The 19,543-nt window shown below is 39.3% G+C and overlaps 1 protein-coding gene across 3 annotated transcripts in view; it reads left to right on the top strand.

Annotated features, from left to right (window-relative positions):
• The window catches only part of GEMIN5 (gem nuclear organelle associated protein 5), a 1,677,795-nt gene that overhangs the window by 63,700 nt on the left and 1,594,552 nt on the right, over positions 1 to 19,543 (top strand). For 2 of the 3 annotated variants that reach the window (XM_044069545.1, XM_044069544.1), the window contains exon 2: positions 1,804 to 1,958. In XM_044069545.1, the coding sequence (XP_043925480.1) occupies positions 1,804 to 1,958 (155 nt within the window). Of the gene's footprint in view, positions 1 to 1,803; positions 1,959 to 19,543 lie in introns of those variants that run through there. The other variant, XM_044069546.1, reaches the window with a different exon arrangement.

The following is a 19,543-nucleotide window of genomic DNA, read 5'->3' as shown; positions in this document are numbered from 1 at the left end:
AACATAGTACAGTTTTGTACCTACCATAAATGTAGATGTTCGAAGATCCACATTGCTGCAGTCCAATTTACCCTCCCTCCTTCCCCTCTGTAGTTAGAGGCGGTTGTGTGGTTTGGGTTGTACATTTTGTGAATATTGTACATAGGGTTAGTACAAGGGTGGTTGGTTGTTTTTTGCTGTCTTTTGGTTTTGACCTTTCTTTTTAGGGTCTTCTGACATCTGGGGCAAGAAAAGACTGAGGATATGACGTCGGTCATGCGCATTTGTACCCTGACGTCCTGATGTCAGTCTTAAGCGCCTTGACCGACGTCAGCCTAATACTTTGATATTCGGGCCGACCGAGGACAGCGGACTACCCAAGTGTAAGGACTGCAGCAATGTGGATCTTCGAACATCTACATTTATGGTAGGTACAAAACTGTACTTTTCTTAATAAAGGTGATGGCAGGGAATGCGGTGACAAGCCTTAATATCCTTTTATTCCTTCTTACTGGTACCATTATCGGCGCTGACATGCGAGGAGGAGTACATTCCGACGGCTCGTCAGTGCATCAGCGATCAAGATGCAGCGAGCGCAAAAAACAGCACAAGTACACCAAAACCATGATCTGCACCATTTCCCACGATACCCCTGCCTAAAACAACCTTTCAACGTGAAGGAAAACACACTTCTTGACATAACGGCAGCATGACCGTCTACATCTTCGCACGGAGAAGCGAGCGGTATTACCTTGAAAAAGTGGTTGCGATAATACACAAGTACCTTTTAATGTTTTGTCTTTCGGCAGGGGTCGTCACAGCGAATCTTCAGTCTGCTAATGATTGGCATTAGATTTTTACGAAACGCCGAGGTGCCAGCTCGATGCCCAACCTTCAATGAAGGCACGCCCATTTACGCACGCATGTCTTTCGAACAAAATTATATTTTAATAAAGGTGTTTATTTTTTTTCTTGATCCTTTCTACCAGTAGACTGGACTGTAAGCACATTGTGCCTTTTTTTTTTTTTTTTTTTTCCCTTGGTCAGATTACACTGGGACTGTATGGAGTGTGTGGTGGGTAGGTGGGCTGATTCTAAAGGTATCCTATAATGGGGGCTATTGCTTCTGTATCACTTTCATCTCCGCTCTTGCAAAAGCACTACGAGTGTGCCCTTGAGAGGAGGTCAAGCCATGCTTATTGAAGGTGAAGGTAATATAAAAGAGAGTGAGGTTATATTTCATGCAGAGTTGAACAGGCTGTGTTCACATTTGGGTTGTTCCTTCATAAAGGTTCCTCTTGTCACCATTTTGGAAGGAATGTTACACTTACTTCCTATGTTCCAGACAGTTCTCACATGTTATCACACTTGCATGTTATCACTTTCTGTTATATGAAGTTCAAGTCCAATGTATTGGTATATACACTCATCCCAGAGTTGGTTATTTTTAGGAGGATGGAATATGCACAACCTCCTACATGGTGGATGGCCAAGATTTCCAGTATTTTTTTGGCTAAGTTGCCCTGCACCCTTTCAAGATATGAAGTAGTTAATGAAGGACTAAAGGAGAAAGGCACCATACATGGTGGCAGGTTGTCACTTTTACAGAAAATCTTAGTGTCTGTGTACAGAGCAGCATAAATTAGTACAGTTTCAAAATAAATATTCAAGCGGACTGTGTGAACTGGATTGAGGGTAAAAGCGAAAAGCTGTGTTCATAGCTGGAACGCTGTTTTTCTTGTACAACACCAGTAATCCATTTGATTGCACATGTATGTGGGGTGACCCATTTTGATTTTAATGTTTTTCATCTTCTCTTTCTAGGAGAGCTGGCTGGACACACTGACAGAGTTTCTGGTTTCACATTTTGCCATCACCCTGCACAAGAAGACCTTTGTGTTAGCTGTTCTGATGATGGTACTGTTAAGATTTGGGACATCACATCTGGAAGTGTGGTAAAGGAACACCAAGTCCATCAGGTATGATATGAATGCAGTTTCTTGCCATTTGCTAATTTAGGCCGAACAATCCTTGTACTCTGTTAATTCATAATATGTATCGAAGGAACTTTAAACAGAACTAGGGCGTAGTAGTAGTTCTTAATTTAGCTGATTAGGAAAGGAAAACCCTTTTTTAATTTGTGCATAGTAATTTAGTAAATTGTGGCAAGTGTAACCCCTACAGTATAAGCACACTAAAGGGCGTGATGTGCCCTTACTCTCAGTAGTTGCAGTACCTGTATCTGTGTCTGTCCGAAGGAAATGTGTTTGACCAGATTCTTAAACAGCCAGTAATATCATTTTGATAATTTTGGTTGTATTTCAGTCATCTTATTTCTGTTCCTGTGGGTGTTAGATTACAATAGCCTGGCATCTCAAATGAAATTCCTTCAGTAACCAAGTATTTCAGTTGCCTTGGTGAATGTTGCCTTCTAGAATGCCATACGCAGGGTGTAGATTTCTGGAATGCAAAATGGTCTTCAGTAACAACAATGCACATACATGCTGATATCAAGAGTCAGTGTGAATATGAAAACTTATCCAAACAAAATGACTGACACCAATGTAGGATAGCAACCAATTTAACATGAAGACAATGAAATAAGCAGCAAAGCTTTCAGGTATCCAGTACTCTTCCTCAGTGCTAATAAACAACAGATGCATGGTTGTTTTTATGCATGTCAGTTAATTACAACTCTAATCACACAGCCAATAGAAAATCATTCAATTAATATAATAACTACCGACCAATAAGGCTGACCAGTCTGATCTGTAAGGCAATGGAGCGAATCATTATGGAACTCGTACATGGAGAGATTGGGAACCTCCAAACACTTGACCCCACACAGTTCGGCTTCGTCAAGGGCAGATCATGTCTCCTGAACCTGGTGGACTTCTTTGAGACAGTTACTCAGGCTATAGATAAGGGAAAGGAGGTACACATGGCTTACCTTGACCTTGCTAAAGCATTTGACACCATTCCCCATTCTGGTATTATTGATAAACTCACCAACCTGGGCATAAACCCTTATGTCACAAGATGGATCGCAAACTGGCTCTCAGACAGATCTCACAAAGTAAGAGTAGTAGGATCTATGTCCAAATCCAGACCAGTAACAAGCGGTGTGCCTCAGAACTCTGTCCTGGGGCCCCTCCTGTTTGGCTTATACTTCTTAGAAGTACAGGCAAGCACTGAAGGGCTGTGGCTGACCAAGTTTGCGAACGACTGCATGGACATGGATATCCTCCAGAAGGGCCTTAATGAGACTGATGCATGGTGTCAGAGCCATGGTCTCAAGCTAAATGCTAAAAAGTGCGTAGTAATCCCCTTTGGAAAAAACAGAGTACCAGCAAACTACCACATAGGAGGCAACTCCCTGAAATCTGAAGTAGTAATAAGGGATCTAGGGACCCAAGTAGATAGTCAGCTTTCCTTTGATAACCATGTTGCCAAGGTGGTTAGAAAATCCTTCTGTGACCCATCTGATCACGGAAGGGTTCACATCAAGATCTAAGGATGTAGTGGTGCCCCTCTACTCTTCCCTCATCAGATCCATTATTGAGTATAATGCACCAATTGGAATGTACCCGGCTAGTCATCTCCAGCAGCTGGAGAGACCACAGAGGTACCTCACTAAGAGTATTACTGGCCTCAAACAGTTGCCCTATGCAGCACGATTGAAAAAACTAAGGCTTTTCTATGTTGCATACCGTCTTCTCAGAAGCGATCTCTGTCTAACATACAGAGCAATGTCCAACCCAGAACTGTTGAACATGCTCCATCTTAGCAAAACCAAATCTACTCGAGCTACACGCTCTAGGGATATAAACCTCAGCACAACAATGAATAGAACATGCTAGAGGGATAGATTCCCTTCGCAAAGACTTTCCTTGCTATGGAACAAGGTCTCGATCTACATAAGACAGAGCCCCTCAATGTCACCCTTCAAGAGGAACTTTGATGAGTGGATGGGTTACAGAAAGTTCACACCAGGGATCATACCAACAGCTCTACTAGATAGGGGCCAAGGGTACTAGCTGCTAGATCAAGGGCCTAGGGAACTAACCAAAGGGGTGGTGAATACTGCACAATGTGGCTGGACAATATATGCCTTCGGGCAGATAGCCCAGTACCTACCTATAATGCAAAAAAAATTTAAAGAAATATATAGCAACAATTCATATAAACCTTATTTAAATATAAACCCTATATATATATATATATATATATATATATATATATATATATATATATCTACACTAAATATTCATTTGTTTTGATTAATGCCTGGCGAATATTCAGCTTATAAACGTAAAATCCAGTTATACTCCTTTTCTAATTTTGTATTTAAATCACCCCTTCTAATAGATTTCATTGTTGTCTCAATAACCCTAAATTTAAAACTGTGAGTAGAATTTTCAAACAAGTTTAGCCAACGAATTGGTCAGAACACCCTTTCTTATGTCTGAGTTGAGTTCTATAATTCTATCCTTTAGGCGTCTTGTTGACTTACCCACATAAAAACATGTACATTTTGTACATGTAGCCAAGTATACTATATTGCTACTGTTACATGTGGCAAAACATCTAAAGGTAAAAGTAATATTAGTTCTAGGATGTACAAAAGTATTATTCTTCTCAATATACACGCCGCAACAACAGTTGAAACAAGCAAAGGTACCTTGTTTTGTTTGCTTGAGAAAGGTTTAAATTTTATTCCATCCAATGTGGATGGACTTGCAAATGCCTTAACAACTTTGAAATTATTTACACTAAGTTTGGATCTAAAACTTTTGTATGGCAATTCTCAATCTAACACTGCTGTGGTGTACAAGAGTAGCAGTACTTTTGCCCTAACAGTCATCCTATAGTACAAGCTTTCTGTAATGCATGTGAAATACAAATTAGAAACTTTTATCAGAATGATAGATTTAAGTGTATATATAATTCAATTCAGGATGAAAAACGAGCCTTGCACGAGTTGGAAATGAATAATGACATGGTATTGAAGGAAGCTGACAAGGGAAGGGCAATAATAACATAGTATTGAAGGAAGCTGACAAGGGAAGGGCAATCGTAATAATGAACAAAAGTGATTATTACAGTGGTATATTAGAGAGTGTGAATGATAGGTTTGCTTTTGAAGAAATTAACAGTGTTCAAGTTGATGGATTTATTAATAAGGTCAGTAATAAATTATTGTAGGACTTGCAAGCAATGAATATTTCCTTGGAATTATTTGTGTTTAACTGTTTCCCATCCTGTGCTTCCGATTTTATATGGCATACCAAAGGTACATAAATCAATCCACAAGCCACCAATGAGGCCCATTGTATCGGGGCGAGGCTGGGCTATTGAGCCTATATCTGTGTACCTGCAGGGTGAATTAAGTAAATATTTAAAATATGTCAAGAGTTACATTAAGGATACAGCTGACTTTTTACAGCAGTTTAATGCATGGTTTAGAACAAAAAGTGTTGGTACATTTATTATGGTAACTCGACATAAAATTGCTGTTTACCATGATAGCTAATGAATGTGGTATCATAGCTATTGGACAACTATTGAATAAATATGGAACAGGGAGACAAACTATTTGTGAACTTCTGGACATAGCTATTGAAAGTATTACATCAAATCTCGGGGGTTGCTATGGGCACCCCCGTGGCCAATAGTTATGCAACATTAGTTTTGAATGAATAGGAGGAAGTTCACATTCAGTCAGGCCCAGACCAATATGCTAAAAAGGTGGCATTTTTAAGAGGTTTGTGGAGGTCTGTTTTTATTTGGGAGGGTGATGGACATGGAATTGATTGCATATATTGAATATTTGAAAAATACAACTAATTTTTTCAACTTTTCTATGCATTATTCACGCCAAATTGGATGTTAGTATTAGGTATGAAGGGTTACAAATACAGACATCAGTTTTTAAACAGGATGCCAAGAAAAATAAATATTTGCATAGAAAAAGCATGCATCCCCATAATTATATATATATATATATATATATATATATATATATATATATATATATATATATATATATATATATATATATATATATATATATACACACACACACACACTCAGGTGATGCTTATGAGTAGATTAAATAGCAATGATTCAGAATGCATCAAACAGATTGATCAAACTCTGGACTCTTTTAGACAGAGAGGGTATGAGAATAAAATGTTGGAAGATGCCAAAGGTTTTGTATTGGCCAATAGATCTTTGGCAGCTTGGCCGTATTTTAATTAAATATCAGGTGATCATGATATGGGTACTAATAGTAATTGCACCAAAGATGTTCGGTACATGACTCTAGACAATAGGTGTAGTGATGGCATTAGAAAAATTAGTTAGACAATTGGGGTATTCTTAGGAGTTTACCTGAGTTTAATAAAATTATAAACACCCAATGACAATCATGCTTTAATAAATTTGAATACTTAATGGGTGAAACTTAAACTACACGTCTCCTTTCCTTTAAAAGTAAAAATTCAATGCATTAACCTACTGTGAATTTAATAAATGTAATACATATAATACCTCTAACCAATTTATTGTAATTTTATAAAAATGCTTGTTAAAACTTATTAGTATATAAGTAAATAAATAAACACATTAAAATGTTTAAAACCATTTGTAAGTATTATTAAATACATTTTACATAGCATTGGCTCCCTCTTGTGGTGAAACTAAAAATTTACATTCAACCTGTTCACTTTTACAGACAGGATCATTAGTGGAAAAAATAAAATGTTATATAAATAGGCTTATGTCTTTACCATGACTAAAATGGAACGAAACATAAAGTTAATATAATCACTAGCAATTCATAGTGTTTCATTCTTATCACAGTTTTGCCGCTCTTAATTTCAGCAGTGAACCAATGGAAATGTGGTCATTTAACCCTGGTTTTCTGCTTGCCTCTAGGGTTAACTGCCTCCAAAGTTCTCTATAGCCTCTTCCCATAACCCTCCTCTATTTTTTCTGTACACTCTTTCCAATACAAAGGATAAAAAATGTGCATTGGTACATTTATGTTTATATAGGGCATTTGTACATTTTCGATTTTGTACTTCATATAGATTTTCATATATTCTTCTCCTAAATTTGCGTTCAGTTTTCCCTATATAAAATCAGTCACATTCTTGGCAGGCTGCTAAGTATACTAAGCCACTACCGTTACAGCTAGAAAATTCCTTACCCTCTAGGACCTTGTTCATACTTTTCAAAAAAATACTTTCTTGGTTAAACAAATATGTGCACTGGGAACAGTGTCCACACTTGTAAGTACCTTTTCTTTTCTTGTTTAACTTTCCCTTCTTGATGACTAGTTTCCAATAGACCCTTAAGGTTTCTGGCATTTTTGTATACAATCTTAATTTTGTCCTTCTTAATGCTTTCTAGGTCAGTAAGGGCCAAGAATCTTTCCCATTCCTTGTTTATAATGTCCCTGACTATATATTGAGCTAGCATTATATTCTAAAACTTAAAGCTTTGTTAAAGTTCTATTCAATTTCCTTATTAATATTTTCAAAGGGACTGTCATGCTTTGACTTGTCCTAGGATAGGTTGATATTTGTCCTTTCTACCTTCTAGTACCTGTATTTCCACTTCCTTCAACATTTGCTCTGGGTAGCCCCTTAACTTTAAACATTTCTCTTAAACTCATTTCGTAATAAAAATCTTCTTCATTGGAGGTCATTCGACAGCCTCTTGTATATTGCCCTTTCACTAGGTTTCTTTTATAATGTTTGGGGTGGGCACTGTTAAAATGTAGAAAAGAATTTGAATATGTTACTTTTTTGTATCCCTTGGAATTAAATTTGTCTTTTTTCTTGTAAATTTTCACGTCCAAATATTGTAGTTTCTCCTTGTTGGTCGTGTATGTAAATCTTAAATAACTGGTGCTTTGATTTAAATATTCTATAAATTTTAGCACTTTGTTATGAAAACAATGTCGTCCAAGAAACGTTCATATAAAATCCAATTTTCCTTGTACATTGATTTACTATATTTAAAAGTATTACTGTATAAGAAAGCAATGCCCCCACCTTTTTATCTGGGTTCATCTGTTCTCGGGCAAGAGAAGCCTGATGGAGGAATTCAGAGCTCTTAATATAAGGTCTTAGCCAAGTCTTAGTTGCTGCTACAGTGTCTGGCTTGCAGTGTACCAGGCATGGAGATCTGGAATTTTGTTTCAGATGCTTTGGAGGTTGGTGGTAGTGCGGTTAAGGGGTTGTTTTTTATGGAGGTGGATATTTAGATTAATGTTCTTAGTTTAAGCTATAGACAGTTATTAAGCAAATAGGTTTTTGAAATATGATGAAAGGTATAGCAAATGGTAGCTAATTTTCCCATTAACAAAGGTTTTCAGTTGGAGATGAGAAGTCTACAGGCTCAAACAATTAATCATGAGCTGGCTGAACAGTATGTGAAATTTACAAAGACTTTCTCTAACATCTGCAAAGTTCATTCGCTGTCTGTTTCTCTATTACCAACTTGGAGAAAAGTCTGGATGTGCAAGCAACAGGAGAGGTTTCTGTATTTTTTTAATTTCTGCAAATCTTTTGGGATGTTCTTCGTGTTTCATAGTTGCAGTCATTACATTTGGGTAATCTGCTAGCAGGTTGCCCTCAGTCGGCCTGATTAACAAAGTCTTGGGTTCTGCGTCAGTTGCTGTCCCTTCTTCCATGACGTCAGGCCGTCAGGAGTATAAAACCTGCATCCGACGCCATTACATCAGTCTTTCTTGCCGTGCGGTGCTCGAAGCAGGAGCAGTTCGCAAGTACCAGTCGGCCGACTCCTGAAATTTTCGTTTTCAAGTTTCAGAACCGAAGTCTTCAACTTAAAGCGAAGTACCCCGTTGGGGAAACTTTTTTTCTTGCTCCTTACCGATGTCTGTAAAAGTTAATAATTGCATTACTTGTGGAAAGCAAATACCTCTTAAAGATTTTCATTCGTACTGTATTCCTTGCCTAGGCCCTGACCACAACATACCTTGCTGTCTGTTTTGTGCTTTATTTAATCAGTGCACTATCCATCGTCTATACATATTTTGCCTCTAAATATTTTGGTTCTCTGTTTAATTATCCAGAAATGTCGTCTGTTAGCCATCTGACTACTGGGAATCTGAAAAAATGCAAAGATAAGACACAGACAGGCCACAGAGGTCCAAAACTGCAGACTATGCTTCTCCTAAGCCAGTCACCAGTACTCAGTGAGACGCTTTCGCAGCCCCTGATACCCACTGCTTCTGATACACAGGCCTCTACTGAGACCCATTCGGAGTCCGGTATGCTGTGAGAGGCTTCACCTCTGGAACCCGTGGATGTCTCTACTTTGGATGGGTCCGAAGCCGCTGTGTAGGCACCAGCTTCTGAGGGTGTATTCAGGCCTACAGACTTGCATATTAAATCAACACCACCTTCATTACTAAGGCCTAAATCTCGATCTATGTCTAAAAAACTGACACCCAGGCCACATACTCAGGCTCCTATGCCTAAAAAAATAATGATCAAAATGGCTGAAGATGTAATTACTCTAATCGGGTGTAGTCAACCCCCCCCCCCCCCCCAAGAGGCCTAGGGCTGAGTTTGATTATGAATCTTCTGATTAGGTTTCTGTTTCTTCTGATTCTTCTGATGACCTGGATTTGTCCATACCTACTTATGAGAATTCTGATGCAGAGGATTCCATTCCCTCTGTTTCCCCTCCTGAGGATTTTTCTTTTGGTGAAACTTTACATACCTTAAGGGAGCACTTCCACTGGGAAAGTCAGGAATTTTCTGATTCAAAAAAGAGGCTTGGGGATTTCCTTCTACCTCAGCATAGGCCCTTGGCTATACCTCCTGTACTAGACATTGTTGATGTGTTTTCGGAATCCAGTATGGCCCTTGATTCCCTGTCTCCGGCTCCTAGTAAACCTGACGGATACTACAGGGTTCCCAGAGTCCCACAAGTTCCTTTTCAAAAATCCTGTTGCAGATCCAGAAACCATTTCTCAGGGGCCCAAGGGCATTAAGACGACTTCTGCTAAAAATCCTACCCCTTCTGATAGAGACTCCAGGGCGCTGGATGGATGGGGTAAGAAGGTTTATACTTCTGCAACCTTACTGGAAAAAGAGAAAAGCCCTGCAAGTAGGATCCAAGTGCAAGGCAAAACTAGCCATCAGTAACTGAAAAAATGCCAGCACAAAACTCAGTATATATCAGCAACAAAACTACAGCAACACCAAGGTAAAACTTAAGTGTTTTAATACATATCGAACAATTCAATAATCCATGAGGCCCTCAAGTTTTGGTTAGATAGAGCCAAATTATATCCAGTTGGTTTCAATACGCTTTTGATTTGTATGACAGAACATGTTTTGAATAAAAATGTTTTCTACTTTCAAAGTGAATGCTTTTGGCAGTTGAAGGGTACCGCTATGGGAGCCTCTTTTGCTTCTATATATGCGGACTTATTCATGGGCTACATTGAGGAGCAACTCATTTATGATCAAACACATAACATCTTTCTTGAGGAGCTGGATATTTGGTGACGTTATCTTGATGATTGTTGGTTAGTTTGGCGTTCCGATGAATATTTGGCTGAATTTGTGTCAAACCTCAACCATAACAAATGGGGTATTGAATTTACTTCAACTTATCACCAAAATCAAATCAACTTTTTAGATGCAACTGTCATCAGGAACCCAGATGGTACTTTACCAAGCAAAACATTTCGTAAATACCCGCAATACAATACTTTTACATGCAACTAGTATGCACCCTAGCCACATCATCCGGAATATACCCAAATCCCAGTTCCTCAGGATACGCAGGATTTGTTCCGCAGAAAATGACTTTGAAGAATCACAACAAGATCTAAACAACAGATTCAGAACCAGGGGATACAAGGAGCCTGACATTCAGTTGGCACGTCACTTTGCAACCAATTCCACCAGAACTTCCCTTCTCAAATATTCTCATAGGAATAGGGATGCACAGGATGGAGGATTACAGTTTATTACTACCTATGGGCGTAACATCAATTTGATTAGAAATACCATGATGAAACATTGGAACATCCTCACTGCCAATGAGGATATTGCCTCCTTAGTTGGTAACACTTGTCAATATGGTTACCGTAGAGGGAGAACACGAAGTTCATTTTTTTCACATTATAAGAGGATGGGTTCAGGTGGCATTATACATCAACAACTTACGATGACTGGTGACAAACTTTGGGGCACTTATCAATGCGGCCATTGTTCATCCGGTCCATTTATATTCACATCTAAACAATTTTCCAGTAAAAACACTGACAGGATTTTTAACATGAAATTTTTTGGCAACTGTAATAGTGATTGGGTGGTATATCTTGTAAACCACACACAAAACTTCGGACTAAACCGAAAAACTAATTGTATTAACCAAGAAAACAGTGAAAAGTAGAGTAGTCCACAATAGAGGCAATGATAACTAGCGCTTTCTTCCACTTTTATTTTTCGTGAACTTCTTCAGAAAAAGACAGCAAGCCCCCTCATGCTTGCGTCTTATATAAAATACATACAGGATATGATGTCATTAATTAACTTTTTTCATTCAACAATAAAAACTGTCTTTAGAAATACATATAATCCACTTGATGTTGTAAGTGCGGTTATCTCATTACCATATACAATATGTTATTCTCTCTTTTGTTGTGAACAACCAACTTTATGTTGTGTTCCAACATGACGATAAAATAATGAAAGAAGTACTAAACTTTTTTTCAATAATTTTAAATAAAAACATCATCATATGCTTTAAAACAGTGATTGCGAAAATATTCTACAATCAGCAAATTTTGTAAAATTCAATACAATATAATGTAATTATCAAACCAATATCTTAATCCATAATATCAAAAAATATATATTTCATCATACAACAAATAAAATTCATTGTTCAAACGGCTCAAAGATGATGTTATTAAATGCCGCAAAACAACAAGCAATGTTTCCATTTGTTGTCAAAAATATGTCTTGTGTGTGTGTATAATCTCCCTGAGTTGCGGAAAAGCAATCCCCTCAGCTTCCGTATATGCAGGTATACATGTGTGTGCACTTTTTCTTGTTCCAATAATTGATGCGATCCCTAACTTGTGTTGATGCACATATACAAGAGGGCACTGTCGTCCGGGTATGTTGAGCGTGTAGACATGCTTGCACCCTCTCGTGCGCTCTACTATGTGATCTGATCTTGTAGACCCCATGTGCCTACTCTCACACACCTTCTCACTGCCTCTCACAAACTCACACACATACACACACAACAACTGCCCACATACACGCACATGTGTGTGCACGACTCTCGTGGCTAACCTGGGTGCCAAACACACAAAAAGTCAATCTAACACACACACATGCAATCACACACAACCCCTCATACCCCCCACCCACACATGTGTGTCCATGCGACAACATGAGGGGTTGTGTGTGATTGCATGTGTGTGTGTTAGATTGACTTTTTGTGTGTTTGGCACCCAGGTTAGCCACGAGAGTCATGCACACACATGTGCGTGTATGTGGGCAGTTGTTGTGTGTGTATGTGTGTGAGTTTGTGAGAGGCAGTGAGAAGGTGTGTGAGAGTAGGCACATGGGGTCTACAAGATCAGATCACATAGTAGAGCGCACGAGAGGGTGCAAGCATGTCTACACGCTCAACATACCCGGACGACAGTGCCCTCTTGTATATGTGCATCAACACAAGTTAGGGATCGCATCAATTATTGGAACAAGAAAAAGTGCACACACATGTATACCTGCATATACGGAAGCTGAGGGGATTGCTTTTCCGCAACTCAGGGAGATTATACACACACACACAAGACATATTTTTGACAACAAATGGAAACATTGCTTGTTGTTTTGCGGCATTTAATAACATCATCTTTGAGCCGTTTGAACAATGAATTTTATTTGTTGTATGATGAAATATATATTTTTTGATGATATTATGGATTAAGATATTGGTTTGATAATTACATTATATTGTATTGAATTTTACAAAATTTGTTGATTGTAGAATATTTTCGCAATCACTGTTTTAAAGCATATGATGATGTTTTTATTTAAAATTATTGAAAAAAAGTTTAGTACTTTCATTATTTTATCGTCATGTTGGAACACAACATAAAGTTGGTTCACAACAAAAGAGAGAATAACATATTGTATATGGTAATGAGATAACCGCACTTACAACATCAAGTGGATTATATGTATTTCTAAAGACAGTTTTTATTGTTGAATGAAAAAAGTTAATTAATGACATCATATCCTGTATGTATTTTATATAAGACGCATGAGGGGCTTGCTGTCTTTTTCTGAAGAAGTTCACGAAAAATAAAAGTGGAAGAAAGCGCTAGTTATCATTGCCTCTATTGTGGACTACTCTACTTTTCACTGTTTTCTTGGTTAATACAATTGGGTGGTATATCTTGCGACTTGCACATGTGGTTCATTTTATATGGGTCAGACATCCCTGGCGTTGAGATTACGCATGTCGGAACATCGTAGTGACATTCGAACCAAAAGAGAAACCAACGCTCTGTTCAGGCACTACACACAACATCATACTGCTAGATTTCAATTTTGTATTGTAGATAGAATTTTGGGTGACAGATCCAACAAACAGGGATGGCATTCCATTCTCTACCAAAAAGAGAAATACTGGATTATCAAGCTAGGGGCACTATTTACTCCTGGTTTAAATGATCATTTATAACTAATTAATATATCCAATATTGAATGTATTATCATACTTATGTTTTATTACCATATTTGCTATTTGGATCATCTATTTTTTATTTTCTAGTTTGTATTTTTCCTTCCAGTTTCTCTTTCAGGCAGTATTATGGGCATGCCTAAAATCCTTTGGAAGCACCTCATTGGTCTATGGACCTTATTTAAACCTGCATTTGTGCATCATTTCCTGTTTGTACTTTTTTTTTGTTCCACTGAGGAAAGCCATGTTAGGCTGAAACCGGTCAAAATGGATTGTTGAATTGTTCGATATGTATTAAAACACTTATTTTACCTTAGTGTTGCTGTAGTTTTGTTGCTGATATATACTGAGTTTTGTGCTGGCATTTTTTTCGGTTACTTCTGCAACCTTGCCAATCAGGGCTTTAAACTGCCAATTTCATATGTTAAAATATCAACAGCATATTATTGGACTGCTTAAACAGAAAATAATGATATTTCCTGACTGTGCGGAAAATAAAGATTTACAGGATTTATTGCATTCTGCTGAACAAGTTGAAAAACATACTTTGCAATGTGGTTTTGATAGAGGCCTCCTGCAGGGCTGCTGTTACTGGGTCTGTACTTAGAAGGCATGCTTGGCTTAAGGAGCAATCTTTGCCTGATCATGTTAAAGCGAAATTGTTGGATGCTCCTTCAAATCAGGACCGTCTGTTTGGCAATAAGGCTGAAGAAGTTCTAAAAAAGATGGAAGATAAAGCTAAATCTATGCAAACTATTAAAAGATTTCTTACAAGTGCAACCTCCAAATTTAGTGGGCACTGGCCTACTAAGAATTGGGCTTTTCCAGCTCCTTCCAGATCCTCTCAAGCCAAACCCAGACACTCCAAAAGCACCAGGTTTCAGTCCCAGGGGACTCTCAGAACTAAGCAATGGGGGGACTCCACTTCCAAATCTGGAAAATAACAAGACACCCCCCTATGGTAAACAGTCTCAATGACTTCCTTTTAAAATTACCAAGCACTTACCTTTTAACCGCCCCTTTGGGGGGAAAGACTGCTCTTCATGCAATGAAGTGGGAACTCATAACCCAGGACAAATGGGTTTTAAATAGTGTCCCAGGGATACAGATTTTATTTCCACACGTTGCCAACACCAAACTGGTGGCCAGACCTGCCACCAAATCAATGGGCAGAGGCTCAAAAACAAGTGCTTTCCCTCTTAAACATGGGGGCTATTCAATCAGTACCAGAAGAGGAAAAGGGACAAGGTTTATATTCCAGGCTCTTTCTGGTACCCAGAAAAGACGAATCATGGCGTCCAATTCTGGACCTGTCTACTCTAAACACCTTTCTGGACATTCCAAAATTCAAGATGCTGACTCTTCACCAGTTACTTCCTATGCTAGGCAAGGATGCCTGGTTGGCAACTTTAGATTTAAAAGAAGCATACCTGCACATCCCAATCAGAGAATCTTGCAGAAGATACCTACGCTTCAAAGCAGGCTACTTGCATTATCAGTTCGCTGCACTGCCCTTTGGCTTGTCTACTGCACCCAGAGTATTCACAAAGTGCCTGGGTCCAGTTATTGCATTTTGCAGGCAAAGAAATATTCAAATATATCCATACCTGGATGATTGTCTAATTCAGGCAGGAAACCAGGGCATACTTCTAAATCGTCTGGTGTTTGTAAAAAGGGTTCTAACTTGTCTGGGATACACCATAAATGAAAATAAATCACAATGGGTACCCTCTCAACAGATTACTTTCCTGGGTGCAAGCTTGAATACAACTGCCCAGATGGCTTTCTTCACTCCTGAGAAGCAAATTCATTTGGTGACTTACTTCAAACAGGTGGCCGCAAAAACCCTGCTATCTGCAAGACAAATACTGCAAGGCTGGGGTTCATGGCCTACTGTATTCTTCTAATTCCATATGCAAGACTGCATATGAGGAAACTACAGTGGTACTTAAGTTTATGGAGTCAACATTGTCACAGCCTGGAAACCATGATTCCTATCATCTGTGCCTGGAATTCCTATGGTGGGCAGAGGCCTGCCACCAAAACAAGGGACTGCCTTTCACACTACCCCCAGCTGTCCAAACCCTAACTACAGATGCATCAGACTATGCATGGGGGGGCTCACTTGACAGGGAAGTGCTTTCAGGGCAAATGGAACCCAAATCGAATGCACCTACGTATCGATCAAAAAGAAATGTTAGCTGTACAGAATACTCTGCCAGCCTTCAAGGACTACATTCTTCCAGGACAACTAATGGTAAAGACGGACAACACCACTGTTATGTATTACATAAACAAGCAGGGGGTACACATTCTTACCCCTCTCTGCAGACTAGTCATGGCATTGTGGAGCACAGCCTTGAGCTACCAAGTACACCTACAAGCTCAATTCCTGCCAGGAAAATTGAATACACTGGCAGACGGACTAAGCAGAAATCTCATAGACCCACGAAAGTAGAAACTGGAACGACTGATTGTCAACATGTTGACAAGCAAATGGGGGAGCACAGGCATAGATCTCTCTGCCTCCCCTCAGAACTACCAGTTGGACAAGTCTTGCACAAGGACTCCACACAAAGAAGCTTGGCAAGTGGATGCTCTGTCCTTCAGCTGGAAAAGCCTATCAGTCTACACCTTTCCACCTCTGCCTCTGCTCTCCAAAGTTCTGCTAAAAGTCAAATAGGACAAACCAAGAATGATTTTGATTGCTCCAGACTGGCCAAGCCAACACTGGTACCCACTCCTGTGCAGTGTGTCACAAATATCTCCATGGCACCTGCCTCGGACCCCTTCCTTGCTGTCTCGGCAAGAGAACCAAACTCTGCACCCTCAGCTTCCAACATTGAACCTTGCAGCCTGGCTAATCACTTAAATTCATCTTTATCATCCCTCAGCAAACCTGTGATGGATGTCATCTTGGAGGCAAGAAGGCCTAGTACTAGAAAATCTCATGCTGACAAATGGAAAAGATTCTGTGAGTGGAACCAGTCTTTAGGGATGAGCACAGCAGCACCCACTTTACCTTAGATTTTCCGATACTTGATTGAGATGCTTCACAAGGGCCTGTCCTTTTCCTCTATTAAAATCCATGCTTCAGCTATTTCAGCTCACTAACGCAGATCCATCCCTCTTCTCTCATCCCCTGCTCAAGCAGTATCTCAGAGGAGCAAAGAACTTGAGACCACCCAGGAAAGCTCCTACCCCTGCCTGGGACCTTAACTTTGTTTTGGAGAAGCTCACTGTACCTCCTTTCTAGCCAGCTGCTACTGCAGACTTAAAATTTCTTTCTTTGAAAAAGGCCTTCCTTTTAGCAATCACTTCAGCTAGAAGGATATCTGAATTACAGGCCCTTATAGCAGTGGAGCCTTTCATCATCTTTCATGCGGACAGGGTATCTCTGAGGACCAATCCATCCTTCATGCCCAAGGTGGTTTCCAGTGTGGCTCTTAATCAGTCCATTCATTTGCCAACCTTCTTTCCTAATAAACAGAATAAAGGGGAACGGATTCTGCATTCCTTGGATGTGCACAGACAACTTAGATTCTACTTGGACATGACTAAATCTCGAAGAAAATCTGACCAGTTGCTGGTAGCATTTGCTGCAGGGACAGAGGGAAAGGCTATTTCAAAACAAACCATTTCTAAATGGATAAGCCATTGCATTAATTTTTGCTATAAGCACCATGGAAAACCTATCACCCAGGGTATCGGATCTCACTCCACCAGGGCTACATCTACTTCTGCAGCCTTTCTCAGAGGTGTTCCTACCAGGGATATTCTAGAAGCTGCTACCTGGAGTTCTGTACATACTTTCACCAAGCATTATCATTTACCAATTTTCTCTAAATCCAGAGCTGTATTTGCCACTGCTGTCTTGCAGGGCGTTATAGCTGGCCCTAATGCTGTATAAACTCCTCCTCCCAACCATAGCTTTGGGAATCCACCCAAATGTAATGACCGCAACAATGAAACACGAAGAACATAGTACAGTTGTGTACACTTACCATAAATGTAGATGTTTGAGTGTATTCACTGTTGCAGTCCTGGTTACCCTCCCTCCAGCCCCCTACTTTTCACTAGCTATACCTCTGCTTTCTTTTGCTATACTCTATGCTTAAAAGCCTTTTTGGTGTATTTGCTTTTGGTTGGAGGTATATTTTTGTTTTTTTATTTTATTGGCTCCCCATTAGGGGGGCACCTGACATCTGGGGCAAGAAAAACTGATGTAATGGCGTCTGCTGCATGTTTTATACCCCTGACGACCTGACGTCATGGAAGAAAAGGGAGGGACAGCAGCCGACGCAGGACCCAAGACTTTGTTAATCAGGCTGACTGAGGACAACCTGCCGGCAGATTACCCAAATGTAATGACTGCAACAGTGAATACACTCTAACATCTACATTTATGGTAAGTGTACACAACTGTACTTTTCTAATACCATGACGGGAATGGACCCCATTGCTAAGTGAAAGTACGATTAAAGTTCATGAAATTAATATTATTTCAATCTTTGTCAGCCAGAAGTGCTCTTCGCAGCACCTGCAATGTGCCCAGTAATGGCTCCTGCAATTCGTATGGAGTTGCATATATTGGTAACATATCTAAATACGATTGTAGATTCTTTTTTATAAGACCCATTGCTCCTACTGCTATTGGAACTGTCTGGGTATCTTATTTCCACATTGCTCTCATTTCTGCCTGCAAATCTTGATATTTTATGACTGTCTCTCTCTCTGTGCAAGACACTGTAGTCACTGGGTATGGTGATTTCAATGATTAATGCTACTTTTTTTCTTTTCATGGACCACTATATCAGGTTTTATAGCATCTATCTTTTGAACTGTTAATTTATGATCCCATGTGATGTAATCTTCATCATTTTCTATGATGCTTTGTGGCTTATTTTTCTAGTATTTTTCAGCCACTTCAATACCATAGTGTTTGCACAATCCCCAGTGCAACAATCTGGCCACATTATTATGCCTTTCGGTATACAGTCCTGCCATTAGTACGTCAAAACCAGCAATGTGGTGTGCGACTGTTTCCAGTTAGGTTTTACAAAACCTACATTTGTCTGTTTCTCCCACAATATTCAATGGACTTAGTGGGCTACGTACAAGATGGTTTACAATCTTGGGCCGCCAATATTAGCCTTTCATCTCTTAGTTTGAATTTGCTTCTCCTTAACCATTCTTGCATTTGTTCCTGATCAGCATGAGGTTCTTCCAGAAGTTTTCTAACTTGCAACTATATTTATGCATTTCCACATTTCTTGCCTTCTCATCTGGTCCTTCACCTTATATTCTTTCTTTTGTTTTGTTTTTTTTTGGCACATTTAGTTGCCTGATTTTTGTCTACTTCTGGTTTGATTTCCATTCCTGCTTGACACCGATATGCTTCTGCTAGAGTAAGCAAAGAAGTCATCTTAGATTTATTCTCCTCCTGTTTCAAAACTTTCACTACATTTGGGTCTTGTGAGGTCAGCAGATGTGTAGAGTCCCACGATTGCAAATCTATACTTGTAATCAATTTCAAGGAGGCCCATCCCTCCTTTGGAACAGGGAATATATGATCTTGGTCTGCACTGATGTTATAAATCATTTGGTGTGCATGCATCCTTCTCGTTTTCCAGTCTAATCTATCCAACATGTTTTGGGACCAGTCAGTCACTCCAAATGTTTTATTGTTGACTCTTCATCAGTTCCTAAATATATATACACTCCCTCTTGCTCAAGTTCTTTTTATATCACATTCTTGTCCCAAACTGAGGTTTCATGGTGCTGCATTTTTCCTGCTTTAAAG

The sequence above is a fragment of the Protopterus annectens genome, chromosome 4.part0, assembly GCF_019279795.1.
Source record: "Protopterus annectens isolate FY-2018-M chromosome 4.part0, PAN1.0, whole genome shotgun sequence".
Classification (NCBI taxonomy): domain Eukaryota; kingdom Metazoa; phylum Chordata; order Ceratodontiformes; family Protopteridae; genus Protopterus; species Protopterus annectens.
The sequence above is the reverse complement of the archived record's forward strand: the minus strand, read 5'-3'. Positions and strand labels throughout refer to the sequence as shown.